At 38.5% G+C, this 13974-nt stretch overlaps 1 protein-coding gene across 10 annotated transcripts in view; it reads right to left on the bottom strand.

The window, feature by feature from the left end:
* nfixa (nuclear factor I/Xa) overlaps window positions 1-13974 on the bottom strand; it is a 267293-nt gene that overhangs the window by 168982 nt on the left and 84337 nt on the right. For 8 of the 10 annotated variants that reach the window (XM_088341546.1, XM_088341552.1, XM_088341549.1 and 5 more), the window contains one exon: window positions 8482-9013. In XM_088341546.1, the coding sequence (XP_088197672.1) occupies window positions 8482-9013 (532 nt within the window). Of the gene's footprint in view, window positions 1-8481; window positions 9170-10122; window positions 10489-13974 lie in introns of those variants that run through there. The other 2 variants (XM_088341550.1, XM_088341545.1) reach the window with 2 other exon arrangements.

Here is a 13974-nt window from a genome sequence, read left to right as displayed (position 1 = left end):
TCTTTCCCCCTCTCACACTATTTCCCTTTTTTATCTCTTGTTTCTCACACTCTCTCTCTCTTCTCTCTTTCTCCCTTTCTCTCTTTTTTTTGTCCCACCCTCTCCACTTTTCTCTACCCTCTTTCACTTATTTCTTTCTCTCTTTTTTTCTTTCTCTCTAAACTACTAGTCCGGCCCCGAGAGAATATTTGTTCTATCGTGTGGCCCCTGAGTTGAAATGAGTTTGACACCCCTGGCCTAGACAGTCAAAGGCGTTGATCGCTCAAGTGATAATGCACGACCACCTTCTGTAACAGGCTTGGAGAGTAACTGAATACAAGTAAAGGCATTATGTAATTAGGATACTAAAACATGTAATTGTATTACATTAGAGTCAAAACAAATCACAAAACAATCAAACTACAGGTATATTTCGTTCAAATGGGGATTACTTTTCAGGATTACGATTTAATTTAAAAGTATATCGACATATACATGATGCGCTGATATACAAATTGTGTCTATTGGAATTCTATGACTGACACCAAAGCAGAGCTTCTCAATTATTTTCTGTCAAGTCCCCCCTGGGAAGAAGAAATCCTCTCCATAGATTTTGTTTTTTAAGTGATCATATATATGAGTAGGGACAAAATAAAGATTGTTCAATATTGATGGTGCCACATCACCTACGTTCATGCCAAAACTACACCTTTCAGCACATTTACCCTGAAGTGAAACGTAAGGGTCTTATGAGCTTGATTGGGTTGTCATGTCTTGACAGTGACAATTTAATCTATTTGGCTTAGTGCTGTCCGCTGCCAAGATTGTTAACATGGCAAACACACCAGACTTTGCTCGTCTCCCTCAAAGTTTGCAATAAGTGCTATGAGAGGGCACTTTTATTCGTCCTTTTATCCAGTCTCTCTTCGCCTGTCTTTGCATCTGTGTTAAATGTTATTTTTCATGGGGTCACTTGAGGGCTTGCTACCCTTTGTGTCTACATTTCAAAATCAAAGCTTATACTCTGTGTGTAATGCCCTGTGTGGCGGCTAAACATAAACAAAACACTCTGCCACTGAGGACACCACGGCCCCCTAGTGTAGTGGAAGTGCTGTTGCACTTTATTCTGGAAAAGTTAAAAACATTTTCCCCGAAGTCAAACACACTCTCCGCGGTACCTCTAGGGAGGGGGCCCTTGAGAACCACAGCACTAGAAAACAGTAGTAACATGCCTATCCGTTGCACGGATTCTACAGATTGCATGTTAGTCACACTGAATTTTTGTGTCTATATTTCATTTATCTTTCAATGTAGCACACATTTTATTGAATTGGGGCAAGGCTTTTAGTTTTAGTTTGCAGTTAATCGTTGTTCAAATCCATTATACGATCACTGTGTTGTTATGTTGTGAGAATGTTTCACCTAGCCTAGTAAATCTGAAAGTGGTCAAGAGGTTTGGAACCCCCACTTCAACAAACTAAGAGTTGGACTTGGACACAAGACATTCCAGAGTTTGTTGGAAATTTAGAGCAATAGTGTGTTCAGAACAATATTGTGTTCTTAATGTGAGGTAAAACCGAGCATTCTGTATCTTATGTACCATGTGAAAGTTCCATTTTTGTGAATAAACTATTCTACGTGGTTAGAATTTGAGACCCTTTTGGAAGACTAAAAGCAACTGCCTGACTTTGGATTACTCCGATTCTTAGTAATTCAATACATATGATAGTTACTTAGTCTTGTATTAGAATATTCCGTTTTGGAGTAATCTAGAAGTAATTAACAGTAATTAGATTGCATTACTGCAGTAGTATGGTCTTTGGATTACGTTACTGATTACATTTTTCAAAAGGTAACTAGTAACTGTATCAGATTACATTTTGAAAGCAACTCTCTCAAACCGGTTCGCTTTAACCGACGATGCAGGAAGCGCGCCAGGTTGCGGTTATCACGCACAACATTGGCACTTGTGGGCTGAGAGATCGCTATCGCCGTTATAATAATAACAGTCTCAGTCTTAACGAGAGCGCTTAGTGGGAAACCTCGGCCAAGGCCAAATAATAACAGCAGAGCCTTGTGCAAGGAGATTCCTCCCTCCTTGTTTTGCAGTAAAATTAAGGTGATAAAAAGAAGCCAAGAGCGGAAAGCCAGCAACTCAAAAAGGAAACAAATACAAGGTAGTAGAAACAAGAGAAGTGGACTAGATTCTACTTAAGCTCCCTCCTAAAACAACCCTAACAAGTACATTGATACTATCAATTGGTAACAGGAAGTTATAAATTGTGGTGGAAATTACGCTATTAAGCTAATGACACTTACCTCAAACTGGACCTTAGTGGGTCACAGAACACCTTCTTGGAAAAGATATATTAAATTACAGTGAATTGTTACTATGTCAGTGATTTTTTTTTCAATGTTGCTTCTAGGTTAGATAATAGCTGATATCATGTCCGATAAACAATAAACAAACCATCAAAAAATAAAATGACAAATACAAAAAAATATATAAAAAGAAACAAATAAATACATGTATCAATAAATGTAGCCAGCAATTAAAAGATAAATAAATAAAAACTGTTTTAAACAAAAGTGAAAAAATATAATCAACAACAAAAATGCATAACTATTATAACAAATAATTATTGAAATAAATATACATACATTATATATACATTATATATATATATATATATATACATTATATATATATATATATATATATATATATATATATATATATATATATATATATATATATATATATAATACATCATATCCATCCATTCATAATCTACCGCTTATATAATTAAATTAATGATAATATAGAACTGCGAATAAATATAAAAAATAAAATAGATTACTAAATATACATGAATATAAACTACAATTAATACAAAAAAAACAGACAAGAAAATAAAAATAAAAGTACTACATACTATTAAATAAATAACTAGTATTCAACTAGAATGCATGTTGAATGCTAGTATTTGTCCAATGAAACCCCACCACTACATTTGCATATTACCCTATTTTTATTACAGTGTGTATTTTCCGTAGCACTATTTAAATACTCTATATCAACACGTTATATTGGGTATTTTTGTATTTTATATTTTTTATTTTGTTGTTTTATTTTTGTTTGTGTGAATTTCCCTACGGGGATGAATAAAGTCTCAATCTATCTATCTATCTATCTATCTATCTATCTATCTATCTATCTATCTATCTATCTATCTATCTATCTATCTATCTATCTATCTATCTATCTATCTATCTATCTATCTATCTATCTATCTATCTATCTATCTATCTATCTATCTATCTATCTATCTATCTATCTATCTATCTATCTATCTATCTATCTATCTATCTATCTATCTATCTATCTATCCATCTTATCTAATCTAATCTATGTAATGTAAAGAATAACTCTCTTGTCATGGTATATCTCTCATCCTTATTGGAATCACTGTAGAGTTGAAGGCTGACCCATCTGTCTTTCGGTTTAAAAAAAATGCCTTCGACTGGTCAGCAGCCAATTTCTAAACAAATGTTGCCAAACAGCCTTTCACGCACTTTATTGCGCTTTGTTAGGAAACCTAACTGGCTGATTGGCTGTTTTTGACGTTTGAAAGCACATTACGCCTCGATGGCTAGCATCGTACACGGAATGCTAAACAGGTTCACCGCCGCAGATTTGCTCGAGCTACGTCGACCGGAAAAACAAAAAACGCCGGAGTGGCGGTGAAGACTCTTTGTTGATTTGGTGCATGTCCCACCACCCGGCATTACAGCCGCTGTTTCTTCTTTTTTTACCGAGGTGTCTGAAAACACACGCGTGGCCTAGCGGCGGCGGCTTCTGTCACGGCTGCGGTGCTCCATAAAACAAGAGCGGGATCTCCAAGCCTGGCTGACAGTCTGGCTGAGGAAAAAGCCTGATAGAGAGCCCGGAGATTCCCCGCGGCAGCTTTTTTACCACTCTGTCACAAACAAAACACAAGACGTCGTTCTCTTCTTCCCACGAGCGAGCGGGCCAAACGGAACAATCGACGACGCTGCACGGCGTCCCCCGCAATACCCGAAAACGAGCCCAGACTTTACCTCGGCGCGGGCGACAATGAGGGCCCGCGTTTAAGGAGACAAAAACCACAGCGTGCGCCGGATCAAAAGGCGGCGACGCCAAAGCCCTGCAAAACGCAAGGCAAACAAAAACAAACAATGGGCTCGGCGTGCCATTCACGATGGGACCGAAACGAAAAAAGAAGAGAAAAACGTGAAGGGGTTTTTGTGACTGGAAAGTGCGGGTATGAAGATGGCACTTTGCCCTTTGTCTTCTTCTATCTCCTCTGAATTCTCCACTTAAACTCTGGAGGAATGAAAAGTGCTGAGGCATGCCGGCGCTGAGCAAACAGGAGGGAACGGACCCGAGGGAAACGGGGGCCGGTGCAAGCCATGCGCCCGACTTGCTGACTCGTTATGTGTGCTTGTATGACATATAATATCTACCCCCCCCCCTTTCCTACAACTTTACCAAATCAATTAAAAACTTCTCTATTTAGATTCTGCTTTACACTCTGCACATTTTTTATTTCAAACCTTATATATTCTTATATTTTATATGCATACTATTTTACTTGTCGTCATTTGTATATCGTATCTTATTTATTGCAAGTATTTATTGCACGCAAGCAAAAGGAAGCAATTTTATTGGCGCTTTATGTTGAAAAGTTCAAAGTGGAAGTTGATTTGCACAATAGAGTAATTGTGACATTTATTTGTTTTGTTTAGAGCTCACTTGTGCTGGGCCGTTAACCTTAATTTTCAAAGTCAATTTTAATGTTTCACAAGAGCCTGATTTCAATTTAAGATTCACTTTATTTTTGAGTTATGTATTTCACATTGCAGTTTATAAAACTTTTTCAACCTATGTCTGAATTATTGCTGCATTTTATGTGCGACTGTGTGTACCGAATTGATACTTCTTGTGATTATATTATTATACAAATAAATGTGACTTGACTAGATTTACAATTATGCATAACAGCAATTTACTTTTATATGCACAATAATGTCAGACGTACTTTTTTTCATTTATTTATTTTGTTAAGTGCTCACAAGTGGCCGGCATTTAAACAAATTTCCGAAATCAATTTTAATTGTTCCACAAGAGCCTGATTTCATTTGCGATTCACTTTAAAACATTTCTAAGTTATGTTTTTCACATTGTAGATCATCAGACTTTTAAAATTAAGTTTGAATTATTATTGCATTGTATGAGAGGTGTTCTGAGACTTTTAGTGATTGATAGCTATACAACTAAATCTGAATAGACTTGACTCGATTTACAGTAACAGACAACAGAAATCAACTTGAATATGTAAAATCGTGCCATTGTTGAATATTTGTAATATATCTACAAAGTGAAGAGCTCACTTGTGGTGGACATTTATTTAAATTTCCAAAGTCAATTTTAATGGATCCACAAAAGTCTGATATCATTCACTTTAATTGATTGTACATAGACCTTTATAGTTGATCAGACTTCTAAAACCTAGGGTTTTTATTATTATGATATTGTATATTTACACTATGAACAACAGCAGTGTATTTTTATTTTTTTCATAATTTGAAACATATATTTTTATGCAATTTTTAATTCACACACACACACACACACACACACACACACACACACACACCGATAAATAGATTAAAATATTTATTATAAATTATAAAATTAAAATCACAATACACATCACAATTATTTTGCATAATGTATTTTGTTGCATTATTATTTTCCTGTATTATTGTATATTGATTATTATCATAATTACTATTACTCATTTAGATCAAATCTAAAACAGCAAAAACCTTTTTGAATTAAGACAAACAGATAAAATGAAAGAAATTTACAGTGAAAAATACTTTTATGCAACAGCTACAAATACATTTTTTCACATACCTGTATATTATGTATGGAGCAGATTTATGAATAGGCATCTGCCTTTAAAAATGAATTGATTTTATTCAATACACACAATTAGTTCAATGTATCTCTCCATGCTATTATTATGTTTGTAAATAAACATTTCAGTGACTTAAAAATTGTAAATAGTAAACATTGTTTTGCATGAAAATTGCTACTAGTGAATATGTTTTTGCACGCTTGAGTTATTTTTGTGGTGCAAGTGTTATTTTTTTTTAGCGTTTGTGTATTTTTAGATGACGCATAGCTAATACAAACCAAGTCCTAGCCCAAGTATTTTACCCAAACTGTTTAAATTTCCATAAAAAGATCCGAATGAATATAGAGCATTTGGAAAGCTATGAAAAGAATTTCCACCCGCACCAGGGCGGCACGTACCGAATCTGCCAGCTTTGCGAGCCGATTTGGCCTGGATGGAGATTGTGTCTTCGCACGAGTGTCTGTGTGTGTGCACGGACAGACAACGGGAAATTGAGGGAAAGCTGTGATAGCATAAATACTCATTTATGTCCATTGTGTATGTTGAGAGAAATGCCACTCTGAATTGTTTAAAAAAAAAAAAAGAATCCAGCTGAAATAATATTAGGTCGCGAGTTTGTATTTGCGCGTGGCATGCCGGAGTGTGTTTTTAGAGGATTTGGCTGTGAAATGTGTTTCGTGCGTATGCGTGTGTGTTAAAAAAACACAACAACACTGCACAGCATTTTGGCCGAGTGTAAAATGGCTGCACGGGAAGCTACAGCAAGCAATGTTTGGCTGCATGCGTTTGTGTGCGTGTATCTCGATGGCTGCCATACAGAACGTATCTCAGATGGTCTTTGGCTGGTGTACGTGCTGTGTGGGAGACAAAAACCATGTTTGGCCCGACGTGCGAAAGTACACTACAAAGATGAGTTGTTTGTCTAATATTTCTCTTTCTTCTTTTGTGTACTCGGGTGATGGTGGCCGCACGAGTGTGTGTGTGCGAGAGTGTGCACTTGGCATGCGGGTCCAAGGCAGCGCAGGCGTTCAGGCAGACGGTGAAGGCGGCGGCGGCAGCCTGCGGCCTGAGAGCAGAAGACTCGCGGTTCTCTCACGTACACGAAAACACAAACACACACTTCTGGGACTTAGCCAAATGACAATCCCTGGCTACAATGGCCTTATCGTGGCACATGCACTTTCATCAAAATTAGGAGGAAGAATTGTTCGCTGGTTTCTTTCGACGGCGGAGAAAATCGCACGGAAAAATACGCACTCACGCGCACAAAATCAACGGTTATATGAAGGCGTGATTGCTTTGCTTACAAAAAAGTGTGGCCTTGCCAGGAAATTTTGGACCCGTGCCCTCCATACATACAGACACACACACACGTTACTATAACATTATGTAGTAGGTTCCCACGTAAATACTGAGAAGTATCGGATGGGGGTGGAAAATATAATCAATCAATGTTTAAAACACTTAAGGACATCTAATATAATAATTAATCTAAATGAAGTGTTTTTTATACTTCTAAAACATTAATTTTGTGAGTATCATTGCTGTCATGTGGGGGGATAATGTATTTTAATTTTTGTCATATGAGACTGTATTTTCCAGGCACACCATACAAAACAGTATTTTGTGAGTTAATTTTCAAGGCGTGCCGGATTATAAGGCACACAAAATTAAAACTACTGGAAGTCCTTGTGTTGCATGAAAAAAAATCGGAATATTTAAAAAAAGGAAATAAATTATTGTGGAATATGGTATCAACACAAAAATTAATTAGTTAATTCATAAATTGTTACTATAAGTTTTAGCAATTCATTGTAATTATGCAATTCCAATTGTATGCATCATATTTTCTGATCTCTAAGGTGCACCGGATTTATAAGATTTCTGGGAAATGTGCCTTAAGTCCGGAAAATACAGTACTTGTTCACCCGGAATGTTTGAATGTGTATGTGTATATTTAATCCAAACGATCGTAAATATTTCAATTGGCATTTCTAGTTGCATATAACATTTCAAATTTTAAGAGCAAAAGTAAACTTAATTCACTTGAAAACTGGCACAATGTGAAATCCATAACCTCGTGAAAAATCTGTTGAAGTGAATCGTGACTAAAATCGGGTTCTTATGAATCTGAAAAAGGGACTTTGGAAACTTGAATAAACGGCCAGCACCAGTGAGCTGCTGGGCATGTTTTAGAAAAGGGTAAAAACTGCTGAAAAAATGGTTATATACCCATTATCAAAAGATTTTGAAAAAAAAAATCAAAGGATGCTCAAGGCCTTTAGTTTATAAAACAGCTCCATGGACACCACGTGCGCTGCAGGGCTGAGTCCACACCTCGAACACACACACACCCCTCTTAAGGTCTAATTCCCCCCCACCTGAAGCCCGCTCTGTTTTTTGGTGGGTAATAATGATTGTCCCCCCCACCCCCCGTGGATTTTATAAGCCCCCCTTGAGAATGATGTCTGGCATGGGTCTGACTGACAACCCATGTACAATTTCTCCCTTGCAGAAAGTCCCCCCTCCCACATACCTGGCGTGTGGACGAAGTAGGCCAGGTAGAGGTCCAGCTCCTTGACGGAAACGCCGATGTGGTGCGGCTGGACGCAAAGGCCCGGGTTGGTGCACTGCGGCGACTTGACCAGGCGTTCTCCATCCGTGCTCTCAAGGGGACTGCCCTTGAATAGGATGACCATGACCAGGTCCAGCCTCCACACCTTGTCGGCCTGGCGCAGGCAATCGATGCGGCGGATCTTGCCCTTCTGGTCCGGGTTGGACAGAACGCAGCAGGGCGGCTTCTTCCCCGTGATGGTGAGCACAAAGTCCTCGCGGAACTCGGGCCGGATGTCCTTGCGCAGCTTGGCCAGCAGGCGCGAGGCCCACTTCTGCTTGATTTCGGGCTTCTCTCCGAGCAGTTCGTCCTTCACCGCCCTTTCTTCTTCCTTGGACATGCGTTTCTCGTGCTTCTTGAAGTACTTGCGCTTGCGGGCCTGCAGGTTGAACCAGGTGTAGGCGAAGGCTCGGACGTGGGGCAGCAGGGCCTCGATGAAGGGGTGGAATTCATCCTGCAGGAGGGAGGAGGAGGATGGGGGGAGGGCGGAGGAGGACGGGGGGAAGCAGGAGGAGGCGGGGGAGAAAGGGGGAGAGAAGGACGGGGAGAGGGGGAGAGGGGGGGAGGACGGGAAGAGAGAGGTGAGGCCGTTAGCACCGGCGCGCAGCATGGAGGAACGGCGCCTGCTCCGTGCGAGCGGAGCGAGGGAATGAACGAGGCGCCGAAAAAGAGAGCGAGAGCGAGAGAGTTTGTGTGAAAGAGAGACAACGAGCGAGAGAGAGAGAGAAAGTGAGAGAGTGCATTACACTCTCCTCATCATATTGTATGAATGGATGGCCTTTATTGCCATTTCACAAGTCTAACAAATTTGGAGGGATTCTCATATCAGTGCACGAAAACAAATTAAAAAGACCACAATGTGCAAAAGGATAAAGAAAAAACGTTATAACACAATTTCTTAATGGTATATAATACATTTAGGCATTTTAGCAGTGGCAGTTGCACAGTATATTGTGCTCGTGTACATTGTGCTAGGTGGCAACTCATTCATTAACACATTGGCTGAGTTTCAATCACGTCAGCACTAATGAACATTTTATAGGGAATATTCATAAAAATTCTCATACAAACCTATAAACCTAACAATTTTTTTCTCAATTACAGTTCTTATTGAACGTTTCTTATTATAACTAAAATGTATTGCCCTTAATAAGATCAGATCCGAATTATTGCATCTTACATTTGTTTTTCAAATGTTTTTCTGGTGTTTCATTATAAAGAAACAAACAAAAATCATTGGTAAATTAATAAGTATTACTCATCTTGTTGTTGGTTTTAATGAGAACAAACAGTCATCGATTCATTTTTTTAATCAAAAAACAGAATACTGCTAGCAGTATTATTTTTCAAAATGTTTGTGTTGTTTCATTTTAAAGAAATAAAAGAAAATTATTGGTAAATAAGTAATAATTTAGCGTCAGTTTTCTATCAATTTATTAAGCAAAAAAATGTTGTCACTTGTTATTATAAAAAATCCTGCACCAAAAAAAAAAAAACGATCCAATCGTTTTACCACATTACACACATATGGAGAAAGCACAACACAAATAAAATGGTATTTACCATTTTGCTCTGTCATCATAAATTGACCCCGGAGAATTCAAAAAAATGTAAGTTAAAAAAGGGAAAAAATGTTTGGTTGTGGCAATGTGCAGAGTAGAAATAGTTGAATATATTTTAGAAAAAAAAAAAAACAGCAGGGGCTAAGCTGTCCGCTGAAAATCAAAGATCAGCTTGAAAAAAAAGGAGCACAGTGTAATACTAGATAATGAACACAGGAGGTAGTATAGCGGTTGTTGTCCGAGAGCACAACAGAAGAAGAAATGATCTCTCAAGAACAAAAGAAAGAGTTGAAAAGTTAACAAATAAATGGATTAATGTTTGAGGAAAATTAATAAAATACAGATAAAAATGCAGAAAAAGACAAAAAAAAAGCCAGACAAGAGGATGGAATCAATGCTGGAAGAGCTAACGCGCGCGCTGGCAAACCCGAGTGTCGCTTATTTTGTCGCCCTTTTTTGCCTCCAACTCTGCCTTCTCTCTCCTGCTCCTCACTTTGCTCCGGCGCCCATTGACTGAGACTGTGCCAACTTGCACAGGGACCACCTATTTGGCACCCGTTTGCAGGCGGCACAGCCAATACGCGCAGAGTAGGGTGGGGTAAACCATGGCAGGGGCAGAGGCAAAGAGGCGGGTGCAGTGGGGGGTTTATACGCTCTGCAACTGGCAGGGAGAGAGAGAGTGCGTCATTGGCCAAATAGTCAACTTCCAATCCAGCGCGAAAAGGCAAAGTCCAGAGGATATAACAATTTGACATGCGTCCGATCTCCAGGCCACCTGCCGACTGGTCGTGATTCTCTTTCCCAGGCATTAGGAACGTATGGCTCGCGAGCCAGGTGTAGCTCTTATTTTTATGTACATCAAGCTCTGCGATATAATTCGCTTTTTTAATCCGTTTAGGCCAGGAGTGAAACATAGTGTTTCCACCACATTCGGCAGAAGTTTCGTAGCATTTTTATACTTTGAAGGGATTCCCAAACCGATTTGTTTTTTAATTACCTACATAAAATGTAGTGTTTCATCTCACAATTATACAAATAGTTTGCAAAATATGCCACCTGCCAGGTAACATGCAAAATTTAGTCTCAAAGTTGACTGATCTGTCTTGTTTGCTGTAGAGCTTTGGGGTTAATAAGGTAACATAAACCCTTCAAAATGGCGAATCCCATGAACACAACATGTGAGGCCAGCTCCGAAACAGACAGCCGTTGTAGTGAACAAAATTCTCTGATCCAGATTTTATGGCTAATTATGCTAAAAGAATGTATCTGAAAGATATGTCTACCGAAAAAAACAGTTATAGTGCTAGAGAATTAGATATACAGTCGTATCAATTTAACAATGGGTTGAAGCGAGTGACAAGGACAAACTTAACAATTGGCTTGCGACAAAGAGGGGAGAAGGAGAGAAGTAGGTTGTGTTTAACACCCATCTTCTTAAATAGTGTCTAATTACTAGTTTCTAACCCATGCTTCTAACCCAATTTTGCCATGATAAAGAGCAACAGAGTGAAAACTGCAACTATTGCATAAACCTTGTATAGATGTATTGTTTATTCCCTGTGGAAATACATTCTTCAATTTTTTGTTTATTTGCTCATTCATTTAGCTTTGAAGAGGCACTCGCGTGTTCTTCAGGAATTCGGTCAAATTTCTTGTAACACTGTTGTCTTTCAGATGGCAAAAAAGACTAACATCGTGAGTGTACCATAACTTAATGCACATGAGCTACAACAGCTAACTATTGTCTACAAAAACAACCAAAACTTCACTTAAAATACTTCGACTAACGTAAAACAATATGGCGACTGGCTTGCAAGCCACAGATCAGGATGTCAAAAACAAGACAGGCTGTTATTGAAATGCAGTATCTCTGGAAATAATTGCAATATACAGAATAAATATAAATATATTTTATTCAAAAACATTAGCAATTTACTCTCATTTTGCATGTTTAAAAGTTTGATTTGCATCTATAAAACGGAATACAGGACAAACAATGACCACTTGATTCCCATGTATAGAACTCTGACCTGAAGGGAAAATCGTGCCTAAAATAATCCAGCCCGACCCTACGTGTATTAAAGTAGGACCTAGCCTGAGCCCGACCAATGAACTTAATATGCAGTAATGAGTCTGAAGCAAACCTGAAGCTACACATTTTATTTGTGAGGACTCAGGAGGAGCAGACGTAATTTACAGTAACAAAGCTTTTCTTTTGTAACAAAATCTAGGTTAAACAAGACTGTTAAACATTTACATATTTTATTTATAATGTCTGCAGAGGCTACATTAACAGACAATTTTCCATCATAGACAGATTTTTTTTGAAAAGTTGACGGGAAAATTCTTAAGGCTGTGCGTCATTTTTAAAATTGGTTGAAAATTCTGCTGTAAATCACAGCAGCAGTACGTCCTTAAGAATCTAGAGCGACACTTAAAGAGAGAGGGGACAGAGCGACAAAGAATAACAATGGTGGTTAAAACACATAAAATGAAAATGAAATGATCTGCATTTATATAGCGCTTTTCAAGTCAATGACTTCCCAAAGTGCTTAACAATGGGAGGGAAAAAGAGGGAGAGTAGTATTAGTATCATAGTAGTATCGTTTGTAGTATCATATGATACATTTGGTGAAGAAATCGATTTCCAAATTGTTTTAAAAGCATTATTTACAACAAAAATTATGGTTTGAATGATCTTAACTGTGAAAGGGAGATAGATGTTAAGTGGTATATTTGCTGATTTGGAACACAGACTTTGGTGTGATAATTGCATACCTGTCAACCTGTACGGTTTTGCCGTACAAAGTACTTTTACAAGGAAATCTGTACGGAAAAATGCTAATTTGTCAATCGCATGCATCTGCCGCCTGGGGATTTCCCATCATGCATCATTGTGAAGAAAAAAAAATATGGTGTACGATTATTTTGTATTTTGTACAGGAAAATACGACAGTTTGTACGGGCATGGAGCCGTGGAGGTTGACAGGTATGTAATTGTTTCTTATATTTCCTAAAATCATCAAACATCACTCAGTGAAATCAAATACACTGACAAATTGCTATTGTGTGGGGATCAGGTTGACGGCTTTGTTTTAATTTCCTTTCAAATATATGGTGTGGCTCTTGCTGAAAAAAAAAAAAAACTTCAATATTTTGCCCTGCTCTACGCTCTGCAGATGATGCCCCCCCTACCACTCGCGTAACAACACCTTGGCATAGGATGGCATGAGAAAACCCAGGCCCAAGAATCCCACTAGACCCTGAGACCAGCAGCTGCTCCCGGATTGCCACACAAACAAGGAGACGAGGGGGTGCGAGGGGGTGAAAATGCCTCTCACCCCCCTACCCCCGTGCACACACTCATGTTCCCCACAAAACCACCATCCTCAAACATGCTCTCCTGTTTCAAAACCCATCAGACCGGACCTCTGGAAGATAGCAAATGGCGGAGATTGTGGAATGGCATTAGCCCCCTGTGTTTAATTTGTTTTTAGCTTTATAAAATTACACTTTTTTGGGGGTTGTTAACTCTCTTAACATAATTATTGTCATTGGATGATTTGTTCCTGACTCACTATGATACTGGGTGGGACATTTGTACATACTGTAATCTTCCATATTTCTTTGTGTGTAATGTGCTTTTCGTTTCCACCTAAAAAAACAACTTGGCTGCAAAATATACACAACGTCTTACTAATTACAATATTCGAAAGATGATTGATCAGTCGAAAAAACAACTGACCGCGATTGCAAAACATGAGGTGCAACGGGAATCCGACACGGGTCACGCCACGTCCTTACCACTAGACCACAAGTTAATATAGAAAGGCATTCGATGTTATCTCACCAT

The sequence above is a fragment of the Urocampus carinirostris genome, chromosome 8 (assembly GCF_059441175.1).
Source record: "Urocampus carinirostris isolate Australia breed hairy pipefish chromosome 8, RoL_Ucar_1.0, whole genome shotgun sequence".
NCBI classification, from domain to species: Eukaryota; Metazoa; Chordata; class Actinopteri; order Syngnathiformes; family Syngnathidae; genus Urocampus; species Urocampus carinirostris.
The sequence above is the reverse complement of the archived record's forward strand: the minus strand, read 5'-3'. Positions and strand labels throughout refer to the sequence as shown.